The following is a 21,608-nucleotide window of genomic DNA, read 5'->3' as shown; positions in this document are numbered from 1 at the left end:
TACAGTACACCATTGGTCCATCAACTGTAAAAAATTGTGTTAAAGTATTACTTCTGTTTCGGTAATAACACTGACATCATTATGAAGAAGATTCTTCTGTTTCAACCTAAATGCAAAACGTTCAGCTTTATTTTTTGACTATGAAAGGTCTCTGATGAGATCATTTATTTCATGTTGAGTAAAGCGCTCATTATCACCTGACAAGAGAATATTCGGTGCTCTGATGCCTATTTTCATGGAATTGGTGAGACCGTTCCTTTTTCATTATGTCAATAAGTATTAGTAAGCATTGTTTACATTGTATGCTATAACTGCTATTTATTGTTTTTACATGCGACTAAGAGTATGGAAATTGTTGCTGCTTTACAAGAATAATTTTTTTCTACAGCTTTCCTATATACAATACCTTAGTCATATTGATATCACAAGCACTATGGCAGCCGGAATCTTTAAATCCTGTTAGGGGTCTATAAGTCCATTATATATGGCCATTATACTATATGGTTGAGACTCCGCCCCAGTTTGTGTTTTCACTCGGGTGACTGGTTTTTATGTTGCTTTAGAATATTAAAAGTTACATTTTATAATAACCACTTATGCTTTATTATAATTGACATGGAATGACCCAATACTAAGAATCATCGTGATTAAGAGGAGACTGAAAATGTAACATAAAAGCCAATGTGCAAAATAGTAATAAAAACAACACACAAGAGAAAGAATTATACAACTTTTATTTTCCACAGATTTTATAGAATTTTGCTACATTGTTTATGTATATTTCTATGCGATTATACATTATTCCTTTTTATGAAGTCCAACATTATACAATTTATAGTGATAGGTTTGGTAGTGTACCTATAAGATTTTAAAAAGTTTTTTTTTCTCTTTTTTTGGAATGTACAGTGTATGAGGTAAAATTATTAAGGTTAGATTAAAAATTTAGCTTTTTTCTTATTTCTGCAGATATCTGCACTGAGACTCAGTGGCAGATGCGCTATTAAATGACATTTACTATCAAAAATAGGAATTCATCTTGAATTTTGCTATGAAAAAAAAAACAAAAAAAACAACAAGTCACTTTAGATCATCAGTGAGTGACCTTAAATTTAGACATTCAACCGTGTGGAAATTTCTGGGCAAATGCACACAACCTCATTTATACTGGCCGAACATGGCACATACAGAAGGCTCAGAAAGAAAAAAATCCATATATCATTTCCTGTGAGAACATATTAACCGCTACACAAAAAGGTGACAAAGGAAGAGAAGAGAACAGAGGTAAACGCACATCACGAGTCATAGGACAGATCATTGTTACCACCAAAGGACTGAAAATTTAACATCTGTTGTAACAAAACAAAATGAAAAATCTACAAAACACGTTATTTGACACAAACAATTACAATACATGCCCATTACTACTGCAGAAACAACTCTGGAAAAGATCTTCGTAGCAAGAATTAGCTGCTTATTTATCCAAGAGAAGTGCTCATTGACATTAAAATGCTTATCAATCCCAAGAAAACTAAAACCACAGTGATTCACCACCTCCTGACATAGCGGAGAATAAATAAAGAGGACGAGGATGGGTGCGGGATCGGAAAGTATGGGTGCGGGATCGGAAAGTATGGGTGCGGGATCGGACAGTATGGGTGCGGGATCGGACAGTATGGGTGCGGGATCGGACAGTATGGGTGCGGGGTCGGACAGGTTTCCATCACAGTTCACATACGCTGGCAGTTCATAGATACCTGCACAGAAGGTGCCCAATATCATACTTCATTCTGGTCATTCGAGAACTTACATATGCAAGCTCACAAAACAGGAGAAAATTGCAAAGTGCTTCGATGCAATTCTGACTACATGCGATTAACAATTTGGTACAAATTCAGGACAGACATTACATTAAACAGTTTTTTTCACCCCCCCAAGAAATAAAGCAGCTTAAAAAAAAGCTTTTCGGTGCAAATTACAACATTTTGCCTTTAAGATTTGGTGTGAGAAATAAGAAAGGCTAGAAACTTAGCATTGACGTAAAGAGGGCAACCACAATGGCAGGGCAACTATAAGACTAGTGGTAGTCCATGAGCCTATATGCTAGTTAGCTAAAAGTGCTGAGACATACCTGAATTTCCAAAGAGTAATCTTAAGTGGAAATCCTCTAGCCCTGTATGGCATACCCTCCCCCCACCCCAAAAAAAAATAAATGAAGGAACTGCCATAGAGACCTAGGGGGACAGAAGTGGATAGAATTTTTTTTGCTGGTTACGACAAGGCTGATCTCCTCAAGGTAGAAGGATAGAATGGTTGCTGGTTGCCAAGAAATAATGTAGCACCAGGCTTACCATATCAAAAAACCAAACCATTCATAAAACAGCATATAAGAATAGAAAGGTGGCACAAACAAGGTAATGGTGCTTCAAGCTAGGAATTTACGAAATGCGCAACAATGGTTATAAAGTATCTCAATGTAGGGAGAATGTGGGCTTTTCTAACTAAAGTTTAGAAATAGTCAAGAGTCGTGAATCCTATTTGGTCCTTAATCAGCCATCGCAACCAGAATATAAAATAAAACCATCGGTGTAGTATTAACCGGGCATACGTGCCAATAAAAGATAAACTGGGTAAAATAAAACATACAAATCTGTTCCAACCAAAGCATAAAACAATAAAGAGGATCTGTCATCAGATTTCACAATGCAAACCGTATACATTAAACAGATCTCTAAGACCTGATGAGGCTGGTATACTTACTTTGAAAGAAATCCACATTAGAAAGGCGCTATAATCCTGTTATTAAAATAGGTATTTCATAAGTCCAACAGTAGCTGTACTCAAGAAATTCCTATTTTAATATCAGGTGGGAAAGCTGTCAAAAAGGATTATACCGCCATTCTGACAAAGTTTCAATGTAAGTAAGATGTAGATTCTGCTGTGGATTTTATCCCTTTACATTGAAATCTACAAATAAAAATTGGCAGTGGAGATTGACCTACTGCATATTTAAAGATCCACATTGCAGGTCAATTTCCTTGAGAAAAAAAATTAAAAAATAAACAGCATGAGGATGAGATTTGTTGAGATTTCATCCCCATCGTTGGAACTGGAATTCAGTATGAATTTTCCTTGTGTAAATCCACATTTCCATCCTGTTCACTTACACTCTGAAAGCACACCATTATTATATCTGTATGCATGATGTGTCAATCATTACACTAAATTTTTTTTTTTTTTACAATTTTGGTCGGATTAGAAGCCCTTTCCCCTATAGGAGTCATACTATTGACTTACTATTCTCACAGATGAATTGGGCTTTTACACCACCTATTCTGAATACGGTAGATTTGCATTTCTGAAAATTGGTAGAAGTAAAAGTGTAAATAACATGTTTCGGATGAGGATACGAGAATGTGGCCAGCTGGGACGTCTTACAGCTTTTCCTCCTTAATCATTACCGAATTATGTGGAGCTGGTGTTACTAGTCACTGACCAGAACCCGTGTTGTTGAGGTCATGGTTTGGTAGTGGTTCATCAATCCACTGGAGATGTGTTTTAAGTGTCGGGGATGCAGAAGAAGAGGTCACAGTCCTGAGAGCCCAGTAATACATGGACACCCTAGTTATCAGAGAAGTTACAGCGCCCTAGGTCGTTCTGGATTACTCCATCTCACCTCTCAACAGACCAGTTGACGCAGTGCACGTGCCTACTAGTCACCATTATGGCCATGTCTATGATATTCCTTGCATCTGGTTAAGGCATCAACCTTTTCTTTATTCTAACCAGCAGAATTTGTCCTTCCACATATTATGTCCAAAGGTTCTTCGTCCAATTTAGAATAATGAGGTGGTGTCTGCTCCTATAAACAGGCAAAGGTAAACCTGGTTATCCTAAAAAAGCTCAATTCCCATCACGTCTTTGCAAGGCATCAGAATTCCGATGGAGCCTCATTCATGAATGCAGTCGTGCCATCTGTCATAGGTACAATACATACCTTCTGAACTTCCCTTATCCGCCATATTAATTGGTTAAGCTTACATACCATTCTAGAAATTCCAGTTACATTTACTGCCTGAGATGAGACAAATTACTGGATTTTGATTAAACCCCGGTTACCGCCCAGAGGGCAACGCATCAGGCAGCAACGAGGGTAGATTTAAGACACAGAGGAGGTAGAAGTACAATGAGAAGAACACCCCCCACTTTTTAAACAATGTATTTTTTTGCAGCACTTAAGGTGACCCTTTAATAAATCTCTATCATCCTTGCACAGGGTCAGTTGCTTAACCGTGAAAGAACTGAGGAGCGTTGGACGTGTGTAAACATTACACCACATGGCATATGAGTCGAGGTCTGTCCGGCTCAAGACCATACAATAGGACAAGCTTTGTGGCTGACAGAAGAGACAACATGACATGCTACAGTAGTCCTGATGCTGTACTACATGCCACAATGTTTTCTTTAAAAGCAATTTTGTAAAACAAAAGGTATGTTTTTCTTTAGTAGATGTAAAGTAAAAAAATAAAGTATAGGAATCAGGATAAAGCTAAATGGGGATCCTTCACTTTATGACAAAGTATTGGATAATGAAGGCAATCAGGATGGAGAATGTAGCAAACAGCACAAGGATGACGGCAGCGCACTGCTCGTCGCTCAGCGTCCTTGTTGTCCTTGTGGGTTCAGTAAAGTCTTTGCTGGTGTTGCTTTGTGACTCGTTCTTGTGTGAGATGAAAAGGACTGTGGCACTGTAAGGACCGGTCAAATCCTGGGGTCCGGCAGCATCTTGGCACTGGCGAATGGCACATACGCGGAATCGATATTCACAGTTCAAATGGAGGGCAGAGTATCGGTGCGATGTATTGGGTCCCTTATATGCCTGGAATAGAAAGGATCATGTGTCATTATCAGATCAAAATGTTGAGGTTGTATTCCATAAGCCACAATCTAAACAGTGTAACACTTAGGATTGTAATAATTATTAGGCCCGATTCATCAAAACTTTTACACCAGTATTCTGGAGTAAAAAGCTTTGAAAAATTGAGCAATTTTGGCACAGCGCGAGGCTGTGCTATAATTTTGGTACTTTTTGCATTATACCGCAATTCTGTCCCAGCTCCAATAAAGTGGGCAGAGATGGGGAAAAACGGGGGAGTGGCGACCGGCATTTGTCAAACTCATGATGAGCGGCGGTGTTTGTTACGACACAAATCTTACCCCAGAAAGGACTGGAGTGGGATTTGGGGATTACGTATGCCCGTATAGTTTTGTAGTATATATTACAATATAGCAGACGATCACAAACTCAGGTCCACTAGGGTGACAAAAAAATAAAAAAAGTTCCAAATTATCACCCTGCTCCCAGATAAAAAAAAAAAGAAAAAAAAAAGACATTCTCGAAAAATACTAATAAGAAAACCATATGGTAGTTTCCATAAAAGATCGATATTGAAAGAAAAATGTAAAATGAAGCGAGACCCAGAAAATTGAAACAAAAATTTGAAATTCTTTTTAACCACTAACATAAGGAGGTTTATAAGTCTGCATATCCCGCGGTTTGCTCTCCACAAGCAGAAGGTTTACCCCTTAAACCAAATATTTTGTATGAAAACGGACTACCCCTTGAATAGCAAAAGAGACAGGCTTGAAAGCCCCTGAAGTTTTCAGTTGCTGTAGACTTCATGTCCTCAATAAACTAGTTAACAGAGAACGTATTAATAGGATTAGTCGTGCAGGAAGTCTTATTAATGTAATACAGTCCTGTTTGCTTTGCTAAATTAATATACTTTGCAGTGTTATATTTTTAAAAATGTAATTCAATAACATGAAAAATCAATATTTGGCATCAACAGCTTTCTTTCTTGCATCTGACAAAAGTCGGGTAATGTATTAAACCGAATTACAACAGCAAATATATGCGCAACCAACACAAAGATGAACCAATTGTAGGGAAACTATTAAGATGTACGGTAGAACAAAACCTCGTAATAAAGCTTAATGAATACATCAGTATTAATCTCCGGAGAGGAAGCCAATACTCATTTGTATCTTAGCTTATACTTAGGCTTAATAAGATTTGCTTTTTTAGTAGAAATGTTCCTTTCATTTCAGCCATCAACACACATAAGACGACTCCTGATGTCTCTACAGCTCAAATTTACATATGTAATAGATAGGGATTCAGATGGAAGAAGAAGGTGGGTACAAAACCTGTCTCCTGTAAAAACAAAAACAAACTAAAGATGCCAAGTAAGTTGAAGATGAAATTATCTCTAAAAAACAAAGTTAAAGATCCTTTGTATTTTAGAAAAAAAAAATATTGTAATTTTTTACAAAAAGAAAAATGGGCTGATGCAAAAAGTTTGGGCATCCTTTGTGATTTGTGTGCTCAGATTACTTTGGTTTCAGACCTTAACAAGTCTGTTAGGATTATGGCTTGTTCACAATCATCATTAGGAAAGGCCAGATTATCTTTAGTACGTTGAGCCGTGTAAAAATTTTAATTTCCATAAACATATTTATGTAATGCTATAGATAAGCAGCTGCGGCCACCAGCATCAGGGGCTTAGCTACAGCATTCTGTAATGCTGTAGATAAGCCCCCGATGTCACCTGAAAGATAAGAAAAACAGGTTATATTATACTCACACGGTGCTCAGTGTCCACTAGAGGATAGGCTGTATGGTCGCATCATGCAACCATGCAGCCTGCCATCTAGATGTAGCAGAGCTAAACCCTTTGTGGGACATATGGATTAAAAGCATCTCTGCAGAAAGATGAGTAATTTTGTTGTTTTTACCTCTTTTACAGATGACGAGGGCATCGGGGGAATGGGCGAGGTCATAAGTATGGTTTAATTAAGATTATTAAAAGAGTGTCTTTTTTCAATTAAGGACTTTTTTCTGGGTGTCTGTGTTTTCATACAATGTGACTATGGGGTTAGTAATGGGGGCATCTTATTGATGCCTTTCCCTTACTAACCTCGGGGCTTGATGTCACCTGACAATACAAAGGTGACATCAAATCACCCAACTATCAACCCACTTGCCACCGGTAGAAGGCAAGTGGGAAGAGTGAGGCTAAGTGCCAGAGTTGTCGCAGTATCCATGGCTCCTTCCTAGGCTATAAATATCAGCCCGCAGCTGTCTGCATAGCCTTTGCTGCTTATTAATGAAACGAGGACCCCATGTCTTATTTTTTTTAGGATACCCTATTTTAACCCCTTTACCCCCAAGGGTGGTTTGCACGTTAATGACCGGGCCAATTTTTACAATTCTGACCACTGTCCCTTTATGAGGTTATAACTCTGTAACGCTTCAATGGATCCTGGTGATTCTGACATTGTTTTATCATAGTTAGTAAGGCCGAAAAAAGACATTTGTCCATCCAGTTCAGCCTATATTCCATCATAATAAATCCCCAGATCTACGTCCTTCTACAGAACCTAATTGTATGATACAATATTGTTCTGCTCCAGGAAGACATCCAGGCCTCTCTTGAACCCCTCGACTGAGTTCGCCATCACCACCTCCTCAGGCAAGCAATTCCAGATTCTCACTGCCCTAACAGTAAAGAATCCTCTTCTATGTTGGTGGAAAAACCTTCTCTCCTCCAGACGCAAAGAATGCCCCCTTGTGCCCGTCACCTTCCTTGGTATAAACAGATCCTCAGCGAGATATTTGTATTTTCCCCTTATATACTTATACATGGTTATTAGATCGCCCCTCAGTCGTCTTTTTTCTAGACTAAATAATCCTAATTTCGCTAATCTATCTGGGTATTGTAGTTCTCCCATCCCCTTTATTAATTTTGTTGCCCTCCTTTGTACTCTCTCTAGTTCCATTATATCCTTCCTGAGCACCGGTGCCCAAAACTGGACACAGTACTCCATGTGCGGTCTAACTAGGGATTTGTACAGAGGCAGTATAATGCTCTCATCATGTGTATCCAGACCTCTTTTAATGCACCCCATGATCCTGTTTGCCTTGGCAGCTGCTGCCTGGCACTGGCTGCTCCAGGTAAGTTTATCATTAACTAGGATCCCCAAGTCCTTCTCCCTGTCAGATTTACCCAGTGGTTTCCCATTCAGTGTGTAATGGTGACATTGATTCCTTCTTCCCATGTGTATAACCTTACATTTATCATTGTTAAACCTCATCTGCCACCTTTCAGCCCAAGTTTCCAAAATCGTGTCAGGAAAAAACAAACTAAGAATTACCGGGATGCATAGAAGCATTCTGGTGATAAAGTGACATGTCAGAATTAGAGCTTGGTCACAGGCCAAAATGGACTCAGTAACTAGGGGTTAATAACAGTGATGTCATCCACTTTTATATTTTACATACATGACATATTGTACTTCATGACAATGGTAAAAATTCTTTGATAGTACCTGCGTTTATTTGTGAAAAAAACGGAAATTTGGCGAAAATTATGAAAATTTCGCAATTTTTCAACTTTGAATTTTTATGCAATTAAATCACAGAGATATGTCACACAAAATACTTAATAAGTAACATTTCCCACATGTCTACTTTACATCAGCACAATTTTGGAACCAAAATTTTTTTTTGTTAGGGAGTTATAAGGGTTAAAAGTTGACCAGCAATTTCTCATTTCTACAACACCATTTTATTTTAGGGACCACATCTCATTTGAAGTCATTTTGAGGGGTCTATATGATAGAAAATACCCAAGTGTGACACCATTCTAAAAACTACACCCCTCAAGGTGCTCAAAACCATATTCAAGAAGTTTATTAACCCTTCTGGTGCTTCACAGGAATTTTTTGAATGTTTAAATAAAAATGAACATTTAACTTTTTTTCACAAAAAATTTAATTCAGCTCCAATTTGTTTTATTTTACCAAGGGTAACAGGAGAAAATGGACCCCAAACATTGTTGTACAATTTGTCCTGAGTATGCCAATACCCCACATGTGGAGGTAAACCACTGTTTGGGCGCATGGCAGAGCTCGGAAGCGAAGGAGTGCCATTTGACTTTTCAATGCAAAATTGACAGGAATTGAGATGGGACGCCATGTTGCGTTTGAAGAGCCACTGATGTGCCTAAACATTGAAACCCCCCACAAGTGACACCATTTTGGAAAGTAGACCCCCTAAGGAACTTATCTAGAGGTGTGGTGAGCACTTTGACCCACCAAGTGCTTCACAGAAGTTTATAATGTAGAACCGTAAAAATAAAAAATCATATTTTTTCACAAAAATTATCTTTTCGCCCCCAATTTTTTATTTTCCCGAGGGTAAGAGAAGAAATTGGACCCCAAAAGTTGTTGTACAATTTGTCCTTAGTACGCTGATAGCCCATATGTGGGGGTAAACCACTGTTTGGGCGGATGGGAGAGCTCGGAAGGGAAGGAGCGCCGTTTGACTTTTCAATGCAAAATTGACAGGAATTGAGATGGGACGCCATGTTGCGTTTGAAGAGCCACTGATGTGCCTAAACATTGAAACCCCCCACAAGTGACACCATTTTGGAAAGTAGACCCCCTAAGGAACTTATCTAGAGGTGTGGTGAGCACTTTGACCCACCAAGTGCTTCAGAGAAGTTTATAATGCAGAGCCGTAAAAATAAAACAAAATTTTTTTTCCCACAAAAATTATTTTTTTAGCCCCCAGTTTTGTATTTTCCTGAGGGTAACAGGAGAAATTGGACCCCAAAATTTGTTGCCCAATTTGTCCTGAGTGCGATGATACACCATATGTGGGGGGAACCACTGTTTGGGCACATGGGAGGGCTCAGAAGGGAAGGAGTGCCATTTGAATGCAGACTTAGATGGAATGGTCTGCAGGTGTCACATTACGTTTGCAGAGCCCCTAATGTACCTAAACAGTAGAAACCCCCCACAAGTGACACCATGTTGGAAAGTAGACTCCCTAAGGAACTTATCTAGATGTGTGCTGAGCGCTTTGACCCACCAAGGGCTTCACAGAAGTTTATAATGGAGAGCCGTAAAAATAAAACAAAAATTTTTTCCCACAAAAATTATTTTTTAGCCCCCAGTTTTGTATTTTCCCGAGGGTAACAGGAGAAATTCGACCCCACAATTTGTTGTCCAATTTGTCCTGAGTGCGCTGATACCCCATATGTGAGGGGGAACCACTGTTTGGGCGCATGGGAGGGCTCGGAAGGGAAGGAGCTCCATTTGGAATGAGGACTTAGATGGAATGGTCTGCAGGTGTCACATTGCATTTGCAGAGCCCCTAATGTACCTAAACAGTAGAAACCTCCCACAAGTGACACCATTTTGGAAACTAGACCCCCTAAGGAACTTATCTAGAGGTGTTGTGAGAACTTTGAACCCCCAAGTGTTTCACTACAGTTTATAACGCAGAGCCGTGAAAATAAAAAATCTTTTTTTTTCCCACAAAAAATATATTTTAGCCCCGAGTTTTGTATTTTCCCAAGGGTAACAGGAGAAATTGGACCCTAAAAGTTGTTGTCCTATTTGTCCTGAGTACGCTGATACCCCATATGTTGGGGTAAACCCCTGTTTGGGCACACGGGAGAGCTCGGAAGGGAAGAAGCACTGTTTTACTTTTTCAACGCAGAATTGGCTGGAATTGAGATCGGACGCCATGTCGCGTTTGGAGAGCCCCTGATGTGCCTAAACAGTGGAAACCCCACAATTATAACTGAAACCCTAATCCAAACACATCCCTAACCCTAATCCCAACAGTAACCCTAACCACACCTCTTACCCAGACACACCCCTAACCCTAATCCCAACCCTATTCCCAACCGTAAATGTAATCTAAACCCTAACTGTAACTTTAGCCCCAACCCAAACTGTAGCCCTAGCCCTAACCCTAGCCCTAACCCTAACGGGAAAATGGAAATTAATACATTTTTTTAATTTTTCCCTAACTAAGGGGATGATGAAGGGGGGTTTGATTTAGTTTTATAGCGGGTTTTTTAGCGGATTTTTATGATTGGCAGCCGTCACACACTGAAAGACGCTTTTTATTGCAAAAAATATTTTTTGCGTTACCACATTTTGAGAGCTATCATTTTTCTATATTTTGGTCCACAGAGTCATGTGAGGTCTTGTTTTTTGCGGGACGAGTTGACGTTTTTATTGGTAACATTTTCGGGCACGTGACATTTTTTGATCGCTTTTTATTCTGATTTTTGTGAGGCAGAATGACCAAAAATCAGCTATTCATGAATTTCTTTTGGGGGAGGCGTTTATACCGTTCCGCGTTTGGAAAAATTGATAAAGCAGTTTTATTCTTCGGGTCAGTACGATTACAGCGACACCTCATTTATATCATTTTTATGTTTTGGCGCTTTTATACGATAAAAACTATTTTATAGAAAAAATAATTATTTTGGCATCGCTTTATTCTCAGGACTATAACTTTTTTATTTTTTTGCTGATGATGCTGTATGGCGGCTTGTTTTTTGCGGGACAAGATGACGTTTTCAGCGGTGCCATGGTTATTTATATCTGTCTTTTTGATCGCGTGTTATTCCACTTTTAGTTCGGCGGTATGATAATAAAGCGTTGTTTTTTGCCTCTTTTTTTTCTTTTTCTTACGGTGTTTACTGAAGGGGTTAACTAGTGGGCCAGTTTTATAGGTCGGGCCGTTACGGACGCGGCGATACTAAATATGTGTACTTTTATTGTTTTTTTTTAATTTAGATAAAGAAATGTATTTATGGGAATAATATATATATTTTTTTTCATTATTTTGGAATATTTTTTTTTTTACACATTTGAAAATTTTTTTTTTTTACTTTTTTACTTTGTCCCAGGGGGGGACATCACAGATCGGTGATCTGACAGTTTGCACAGCACTCTGTCAGATCACCGATCTGTCTCAGAGCACTGCAGGCTTCACATTGCCTGCTCTGAGCAGGCTCTGTGAAGCCACCTCCCTCCCTGCAGGACCCGGATCCGCGGCCATCTTGGATCCGGGGCTCGAGCAGGGAGGGAGGGAGGTAAGACCCTCGCAGCAACGCGATCACATCGCGTTGCTGCGGGGGGCTCAGGGAAGCCCGCAGGGAGCCCCCTCCCTGCGCGGTGCTTCCCTGCACCGCCGGCACATCGCGATCATCTTTGATCGCGGTGTGCCAGGGGTTAATGTGCCGGGGGCGGTCCGTGACCGCTCCTGGCACATAGTGGCAGCTGACACCCGGCCGCGATCGGCGGCGCTCCCCCCGTGAGCGCCGCCGATCGCGCTGGATGTACTATCCCGTCCATGGTCATAGGGGCCCACCCCACATGGACGGGATAGTACGTCCGATGTCAGAAAGGGGTTAATAGCCAGAAAAGGCCAAGTATACAGTTTTGAGCTGATATTAATAGCCTGGGATGCTCCATGGGTATTAACCCCCTTCCCAGGCTGTAGTGAAACATGTATAAATATATATGTGTATAGTGAACTATGTATAGGTTTATTGTGTGTAATAATCTAACATCTGTCCTGAAGGCTGCAGCTCTCACCCAGGTGTTAATATGTATTTTCTTGAGAAGGCAGTCTATGGTCTCCGATCTCACCAGGGGGTCGTGCTGGGAACCAAGAAGAAAGGAAACATTTGACACCTCCTAGCTCTTTGAAGAGAGATGTCAATTATAGCCGGACACTAGCTATCTGTGGGAAGCTTTACACAAAGAGTCTCAGAGAAAATAATATATTCACTGGGGGTCAATCAAAAACAAGCAATTAGAATATCAACTTGAGGGGCTGGTCTAGAAATCTGATCTCCAGGGTGACTATAAATTTGGCTTGTATACATTCAAAATTGTTCACATGTGAGGGCAGCCTGAGAAGCTGATGTGATCCTGTCTATATTCATCCTACCCTCAGGGAGCAGAAGCAGACGACAAGTTAGCCATTTCTGTATGTTTTTCTCCTGTTTATTTTATACTGTTTTGCATAGTAGTATGTCTTTTTATTACCATATTTTTATACCTTTTTCTTTACTGTAGGCACTGAACCTTTTTGTATTAAAGCATAAAATTTTAACAGTTGAACCTTGTATGTTCTAAAGAATCCATAGCCTAAGATGTGTGAGCCTTATGAGTGGTAGACAGTATTAGAAATATTGCCGGGACTTATCGCCCATGTATTCGGTGAGTGGTGGCAGCGTGTATGAGCGGGTGTGTGGCCTAGGTTGGTGTGTGATTTATGCTCCCATTACAGCATAGGACAGAGGTTGAATGCTGGACAGAGAGGGGAACTAGATCAACCCTTGCAGGCACAACCCCAAGTCACATGCTGAGAGCAGATACGTGACGAATTAGCAGCAGCACGGAGAGGGATCCGTGACACAGGCTATAAACATCATCTCCCAGATGTCAGCTTTCCCTCTGCTAGTTACGAAAATTAGGCAGGAGCCCACGACATTTTTTTCAGAAAAATAATCTTTTATTAATTAAATACATGTACAGTAACCTTCATACACACTGTACTAATTGTATATGTCACAGACATCAGTATATCTATCTTTTCTATTTGTATTTACAGCATGTAATCCTCTACACTGTGTGCAGATTAGGTAAATTGTATTTTAGAGGATTATTTTTATTATTGATCAACAACTATATTCTCAATCAACCCAAAAGACTCAAATATCAAAGCTTAAGATTTTTTTAAGTTGGAGTGTTTTTTTTTTTTTTTTAGATTTGGCCATCTAAGGAGGATATCGGTTTGTGCAGGTAACTATTACTGTGCAGATTTATTAGGCAACTTAATAAAAACCAAATATATTCCCATCTCACTTGTTTATTTTCACCAGGTAAACCAATATAACTGCACAAAATTTAGAAATAAACATTTCTGACATGTAAAAACAAAACACCAAAAAATTAGTGACCAATATAGCCACCTTTCTTTATAATGACACTCAGCAGCCTTCCATACATAGATTCTGTCAGTTGCTTGATCTGTTTACGATCAACATTGCGTGCAGCAGCCACCACAGCCTCCCAGACACTGTTCCGAGAGGTGTACTGTTTTCCCTCCCTGTAGATCTCACATTTTATGAGGGACAACAGGTTTTCTATGGAGTTCAGATCAGGTGAACAAGGGGGCCATGTCATTATTTTTTCTTCTTTGAGACCTTAACTGGCCAGCCACGCTGTGGAGTAGTTGGAGGCATGTGATGGAGCATTGTCCTGCATGAAAATCATGTTTTTCTTGAACGATACCGACTTCTTCCTGCACCACTGCTTGAAGAAGTAGTCTTCCAGAAACTGGCAGTAGGTCTGGGAGTTGAGCTTCACTCCATCCTCAAGCCGAAAAGGTCCCACAAGTTCATCTTTGATGATACCAGCCGATACCAGTACCCCACCTCCACCTTGCTGGGGTCTGAGTTGGAGTGGAGCTCTCTGCCCTTTACTGATCCAGCCTCTGGCCCATCAAGAATCATTCTCATTTCCTCAGTCCATAAAACCTTTGAAAAGTCAGTCTTAAGATACCATATTTCTTGGCCCAGTCTTGACGTTTTATCTTATTTTTCTTGTTCAGAGGTGGTCGTTTTTCAGCCTTCCTTATCTTGGCCATGTCCCTGAGTATCGCACACCTTGTGCTTTTTGTTACTTCAGTAACGTTGCAGCTCTGAAATATGGCAAAACTGGTGGCAAATGGCATCTTGGCATCTTAACGCTTGATTTTCCTCAATTCATGGGCAGTTATTTTGCGCCTTTTTTGCCCAACACGCTTCTTGCGACCCTGTTGGCTATTTGCCATGAAACGCTTGATTGTTCGGTGATCACGCTTCAAAAGTTTGGCAATTTCAAGATTGCTGCATCCCTTTGCAAGACATCTCACAATTTTGGACTTTTAACCCCTTCATGACCCGGCCTATTTTGACCTTAAAGACCTTGCTGTTTTTTGCAATTCTGACCAGTGTCCCTTCATGAGGTAATAACTCAGGAACGCTTCAATGGATCCTAGCGGTTCTGAGATTGTTTTTTCGTGACATATTGGGCTTCATGTTAGTGGTAAATTTAGGTCAATAAATTCTGTGTTTATTTGTGATAAAAACGGAAATTTGGCGAAAATTTTGAAAATTTCGCAATTTTCACATTTTGAATTTTTATTCTGTTAAACCAGAGAGTTATGTGACACAAAATAGTTAATAAATAACATTTCCCACACGTCTACTTTACATCAGCACAATTTTGGAAACAAAATTTTTTTTTGCTAGGAAGTTATAAGGGTTAAAATTTGACCAGCGATTTCTCATTTTTACAACGAAATTTACAAAACCATTTTTTTTTAGGGACCACCTCACATTTGAAGTCAGTTTGAGGGGTCTATATGGCTGAAAATACCCAAAAGTGACACCATTCTAAAAGCTGCACCCCTCAAGGTGCACAAAACCACATTCAAGAAGTTTATTAACCCTTCAGGTGCTTCACAGCAGCAGAAGCAACATGGAAGGAAAAAATGAACATTTAACTTTTTAGTCACAAAAATGATTTTTCAGCAACAATTTTTTTATTTTCCCAATGGTAACAGGAGAAACTGAACCACGAAAGTTGTTGTCCAATTTGTCCTGAGTACGCTGATACCTCATATGTGGGGGTAAACCACTGTTTGGGCGCACGGCAGGGCTTGGAAGGGAAGGAGCGCCATTTGACTTTTTGAATGAAAAATTGGCTGCCCTCTTTAGCGGACACCATGTCACATTTGGAGAGCCCCCATGTGCCTAAAATATGGAGCTCCCCCACAAGTGACCCCATTTTGGAAACTAGACACCCCAAGGAACTTATCTAGATGCATAGTGAGCCCTTTAAACCCCCAGGTGCTTCACAAATTGATCTGTAAAAATGAAAAAGTACTTTTTTTTCACAAAAAAATTCTTTTAGCCTCAATTTTTTCATTTTCACATGGACAACAGGATAAAATGGATCCTAAAATTTGTTTGGCAATTTCTCCTGAGTACACCGATACCTCACATGTGGGGGTAAACCACTGTTTGGGCACATGGTAAGGCTCGGAAGGGAAGGAGCGCCATTTGACTTTTTGAATGAAAAATTATCTCCATCGTTAGCGGACACCATGTCGCGTTTGGAGAGACCCTGTGTGCTTAAACATTGGAGCTCCCCCACAAGTGACCCCATTTTGGAAACTGGACCCCCCAAGGAACTTATCTAGATGCCTAGTGAGCACTTTAAACCCTCAGGTGCTTCACAAATTGATCCGTAAAAATGAAAAAGTACTTTTTTTTTCACAAAAAATTTCTTTTCGCCTCAATTTTTTCATTTTCACATGGGCAATAGGATAAAATGGATCCTAAAATTTGTTGAGCAATTTCTCCCGAGTACGCCGATACCTCATATGTGGGGGTAAACCACTGTTTGGGCACACGGCAGGGCTCGGAAGGGAAGGCGCGCCATTTGACTTTTTGAATGGAAAATTAGCTCCAATTGTTAGCGGACACCATGTCGCGTTTGGAGAGCCCCTGTGTGCCTAAACATTGGAGCTCCCCCACAAGTGACCCATTTTGGAAACTAGACGCCCCAAGGAATTTATCTAGATGCATAGTGAGCACTTTAAACCCCCAGGTGCTTCACAGAAGTTTATAACGCAGAGCCATGAAAATAAAAAATAATTTTTCTTTCCTCAAAAATGATTTTTTAGCCTGGAATTTCCTATTTTGCAACGGGTAATAGGAGAAATTGGACCCAAATGTTGTTGTCCAGTTTGTCCTGAGTACGCTGATACCCCATATGTGGGGGTAAACCACTGTCTGGGCGCACGGCAGGGCTCGGAAGGGAAGGCACGCCATTTGGCTTTTTAAATAAAAAAAATTAGCTCCAATCATTAGCGGACACCATGTCACGTTTGGAGAGCCCGTGTGCCTAAACATTGGAGATCCCCCACAAATGACCCCATTTTGGAAACTAGACCCCCAAAGGAACTAATCTAGATGTGTGGTGAGCACTTTGAACCCCCAACTGCTTCACAGAAGTTTATAACGCAGAGCAGTGAAAAAAAAAAAAAAAAAAATTCTTTTCTCAAAAATGATTTTTTAGCCCGCAATTTTTTATTTTCCCAAGGGTAACACGAGAAATTTGATGCCAAAAGTTGTTGTCCAGTTTCTCCTGAGTACGGTGATACCCCATATGTGGGGGTAAACCACTGTTTGGGCACATGCTGGGGCTCGGAAGTGAAGTAGTGACGTTTTGAAATGCAGACTTTGATGGAATGGTCTGCGGGCGTCACGTTGCGTTTGCAGAGCCCCTGATGTGGCTAAACAGTAGAAACCCCCCACAAGTGACCCCATTTTGGAAACTAGACCCCGAAAGGAACTTATCTAGATGTGTGGTGAGCACTTTGAACCCCCAAGTGCTTCACAGAAGTTTGTGAAAGAAGTTCAGAGCTGTGAAAATAATAAATACGTTTTCTTTCATCAAAAATAATTTTTTAGCCCAGAATTTTTTATTTTCCCAAGGGTTACAGGAGAAATTGGACCCCAATAGTTGTTGTCCAGTTTCTCCTGAGTACGCTGATACCCCATGTGTGGGGGAAAACCACTGTTTGGGCACACGTCGGGGCTCAGAAGGGAAGTTGTGACTTTTGAAATGCAGACTGACGGAATGCTCTGCGGGCGTCACGTTGCGTTTGCAGAGCCCCTGGTGTGCCTAAACAGTAGAAACCCCCCACAAGTGACCCCATTTTGGAAACTAGACCCCCCAAGGAACTTATCTAGATATGTGGTGAGCACTTTGAACCCCCAAGTGCTTCACAGACGTTTACAACGCAGAGCTGTGAAAATAAAAAATCATTTTTCTTTCCTCAAAAATGATGTTTTAGCAAGCAATTTTTTATTTTCACAAGGGTAACAGGAGAAATTGGACCCAGTAATTGTTGCGCAGTTTGTCTTGAGTACACTGATACCCCATATGTAGGGGTAAACCACTGTTTGGGCAGACGTCGGGGCTCGGAAGTGAGGGAGCACCATTTGACTTTTTGAATACAAGATTGGCTGGAATCAATGGTGGCGCCATGTTGCGTTTGGAGACCCCTGATGTGCCTAAACAGTGGAAACCCCTCAATTCTACCTCCAACACTAACCCCAACACACCCCTAACCCTAAACCCAACTGTAGCCATAACCCTAATCACAACCCTAATTCCAACCCTAACCCTAAGGCTATGTGCCCACGTTGCGGATTCGTGTGAGATTTTTCTGCACCATTTTTGAAAAATCCGCGGGTAAAAGACACTGCATTTTACCTGCGGATTTACCGCGGATTTCCAGTGTTTTTTGTGCGGATTTGACCTGCGGATTCCTATTGAGGAACAGGTGTAAAACGCTGCGGAATCCGCACAAAGAATTAACATGCTGCGGAAAATACAACGCAGCGTTTCCACACGGTATTTTCCGCACCATGGGCACAGCGGATTTGGTTTTCCATATGTTTACATGGTACTGTAAACGTGATGGAACACTGCTGCGAATCCGCAGCGGCCAATCCGCTGCGGATCCGCAGCCAAATCCGCACTGTGTGCACATAGCCTAATTCTAAAGGTATGTGCACACGCTGCGGAAAACGCTGCGGATCCGCAGCAGTTTCCCATGAGTTTACAGTTCAATGTAAACCTATGGGAAACAAAAATCGCTGTACACATGCTGCAGAAAAACTGCACGGAAACGCAGCGGTTTACATTCCGCAGCATGTCACTTCTTTCTGCGGATTCCGCAGCGGTTTTACAACTGCTCCAATAGAAAACCGCAGTGAAATGCACAGAAAAACCGTGGTAAATCCGCCATAAATCCGCAGCGGTTTAGCACTGCGGATTTATCAAATCCGCAGCGGAAAAATCCGCAGAGGACCAGAATACATGTGCACATATCGAAACCCAAACCCTAACCCTAGATCTAAACCCAACCTTAGTGGAAAAAAAAAAATTCTTTATTTTATTATTGTCCCTATCTATGGGGGTGACAAAGGAAGGGAAGGGGGGGACATTTACTATTTTTTTTTATTTTGATCACTGTGATATAACCTATCTCAGTGATCAAAATGCACTTTGGAACGAATCTGCCGGCCGGCAAGTTCGGCGGGCGCAATGCGCATGCGCCCACCATTTTGGAAGATGGCGGCGTCCATGGAGAAGACGGACGGACCCCGGGAGGATCGGTAAGTATGATGGGGTGGAGGGGAGCATGGGGGGTGGATCGGAGCATGGGGAGGTGGATCGGAGCGCGCGGGGGGTGTGGATCGGAGCACGGGGAGGTGGATCGGGGTGCAGGGGGGTTGGATCGGAGCACGGGGGGTGGGATTGGAGCACGGGGGGAGCGGACAAGAGCACGGGGGGAGCGGAGCACAGGACGGAGGGGAGCGGGGCAGTGTGCAGGACTAATCGGTGGCTTGGGGGGCGATCGGTGGGGTGGGGGGCGCATCAGTGTTTCCAGCCATGGCGGATGATATTGCAGCATCGGCCATGGCTGGATTGCAATATTTCACCAGTTATAATGGGTGAAAGATTACAAATCGCTCTGATTGGTTGTTGAAAGTGAAACTGCCAATCAGAGCGGTGAAATTGGAGTTAACCCTTTCACCTGATCTGCAGGGACGCGATCTTTCCATGACGCCACATAGGCGTCATGGGTCGGATTGGCACCGACTTTCATGACGCCTACGTGGCGTCACAGGTCGGGAAGGGGTTAAGCAAGTTTTTTGAGTGGATCTCCCATTAAGTCCTCAGCTCTTTCTATTAATGGAAGCAAATGGAAGCAAACCTCTCCACCTTCCCAACTAGATCTATATTCTCGAATCAAGGACATCAGTAACTGAATACCGAGCAGCCCTTAATGACAATACTGTAGAGAGATTTAACCTTGTTTGTTGTCACTGGGATTCCTTTTGGTCCATGTTAACCCCTTAGCGACCGCCGATACGCCTTTTAACGGCGGCCGCTAAGGGTACTTAAACCACAGCGCCGTTAATTAACGGCACTGTGGAAAAAGTGAATAGCACCCCCCAGAGGCCGATTTTCTCCGGGGTCTCGGCTGCCGGGGGTAGCCGAGACCCCAGAGAACATGATTCGGGGGGTTTTTAACCCACCCCGCATTTGCGATCGCCGGTAAGTAACCGTTCACCGGCGATCGCAAAAAAACAAACAAAAAACAAACAAACCGCGATCTCTTTTTAATTTCTCTGTCCTCCGATGTGATCGCACATCGGAGGACAGAGAAAAGGGGTCCCAGGTGGCCCCCCAATACTCACCTATCTCCCCCGATGCTCCTCGTGTCTCCCGGTGGGCGCCGCCATCTTCAAAATGGCGGGCGCATGCGCAGTGCGCCCGCCGGCCGGCCCCGCGAGAATCTTTGGGGTCTCTGCTGCCGGGGGTAGCCGAGACCCCAAAGAGCATGATCGGGGTCGGTTTTACCGACCCCTGTTTTGCGATCGCCGGTAATTAACTGTTTACCGGCGACCGCAAAAAAAAAAAAAAAAAGTAAAGTGTAATTCTCTGTCCTCTGATGTGATCGCACATCAGAGGACAGAGAAATAGGGGGATTCGGGGACCCTACAATAATCACCTGTGTCCCTGGATCCTCTTGCTGCTCCTCCTGGCCGCCGGCAGAAGAAAATGGCGGGCGCATGCGCAGTGCGCCCGCCATCTGTCTCCATCTGCCGGCCGGCAGGAGAACAGCAGTTGGGTCTAAAATTAGGGGTAGGGTTAGGGTTAGGGTTAGGGCTAGGGTTAGGGCTAGGGTTAGGGCTAATTTTAGGGTTAGGGTTGGGGCTAAATTTAGGGTTAGGGTTGGGGCTAAATTTAGGGTTAGGCTTCTTTCACACTTAAGTCGGTACGGGGCCGTCGCAATGCGTCGGCCCGACATACCGACGCACGTTGTGAAAATTGTGCACAACGTGGGCAGCAGCTGTAGTTTTTCAACGCATCCGCTGCCCAATTTATGTCCTGGGGAGGAGGGGGCGGAGTTACGGCCACGCATGCGCGGTCAGAAATGCGACGTACAAAAAAAACGTTTCATTGAACTTTTTTTGTGCCGACGGTCCGCCAAAACACAACTGATCCAGTGCACGACGGACGCGACGTGTGGCCATCCGTCATGATCCGTCGGCAATACAAGTCTATGGGCAAAAAACGCATCCTGCGGGCACATTTGCAGGATCCGTTTCTTGTCCAAAATGACGGATTGCGACGGATGCCAAACGACGCAAGTGTGAAAGTAGCCTTAGGGCTAGGGTTAGGGTTGGGGCTAAAGTTAGGGCTAGGGTTGGGGCTAAAGTTAGGGTTAGAGCTGGGATTAGGGTTAGGGTTTGGATTAGGGTTGGTATTAGGGTTAGGGTTGGCATTAGGGTTACGCTTGGGATTAGGGTTAGGTTTTGGGATTAGGGTTAAGGTTAGGGTTGTGATTAGGGGTGTATTGGGATTAGGGTTAGGTTTGAGGTTAGGGTTGAGATTAGGATTAGGGGTGTGTTGGATTTAGGGTTTTGATTAGGGTTAGGGTTGACATTAGGGTTGTTTTGGGGTAAGGGTTGTGATTATGGTTAGGGTTAGTGATTAGGATTATGGATCAGGTTGGGATTAGGGTTAGGGGTGTGTTGGGGTTAGGGTTGGAGCTAGAATTGGGGGGTTTCCACTGTTTAGGTACATCAGGGGGT

At 42.2% G+C, this 21,608-nt stretch overlaps 1 protein-coding gene across 3 annotated transcripts in view; it reads right to left on the bottom strand.

The window, feature by feature from the left end:
* Positions 1-895: 895 nt before the first annotated feature.
* Positions 896-21,608, bottom strand: part of FNDC3A (fibronectin type III domain containing 3A) — a 365,351-nt gene continuing 344,638 nt past the window's right edge. For all 3 annotated transcript variants that reach the window (XM_069758841.1, XM_069758840.1, XM_069758842.1), the window contains one exon: positions 896-4,876. In XM_069758841.1, coding sequence (XP_069614942.1) covers positions 4,562-4,876 — 315 coding nt within the window. In that variant the 3' untranslated portion in view covers positions 896-4,561. The remainder of the gene's footprint in view (positions 4,877-21,608) is intronic.

The sequence above is a fragment of the Ranitomeya imitator genome, chromosome 3, assembly GCF_032444005.1.
Source record: "Ranitomeya imitator isolate aRanImi1 chromosome 3, aRanImi1.pri, whole genome shotgun sequence".
Lineage (NCBI taxonomy): Eukaryota > Metazoa > Chordata > Amphibia > Anura > Dendrobatidae > Ranitomeya > Ranitomeya imitator.
The sequence above is the reverse complement of the archived record's forward strand: the minus strand, read 5'-3'. Positions and strand labels throughout refer to the sequence as shown.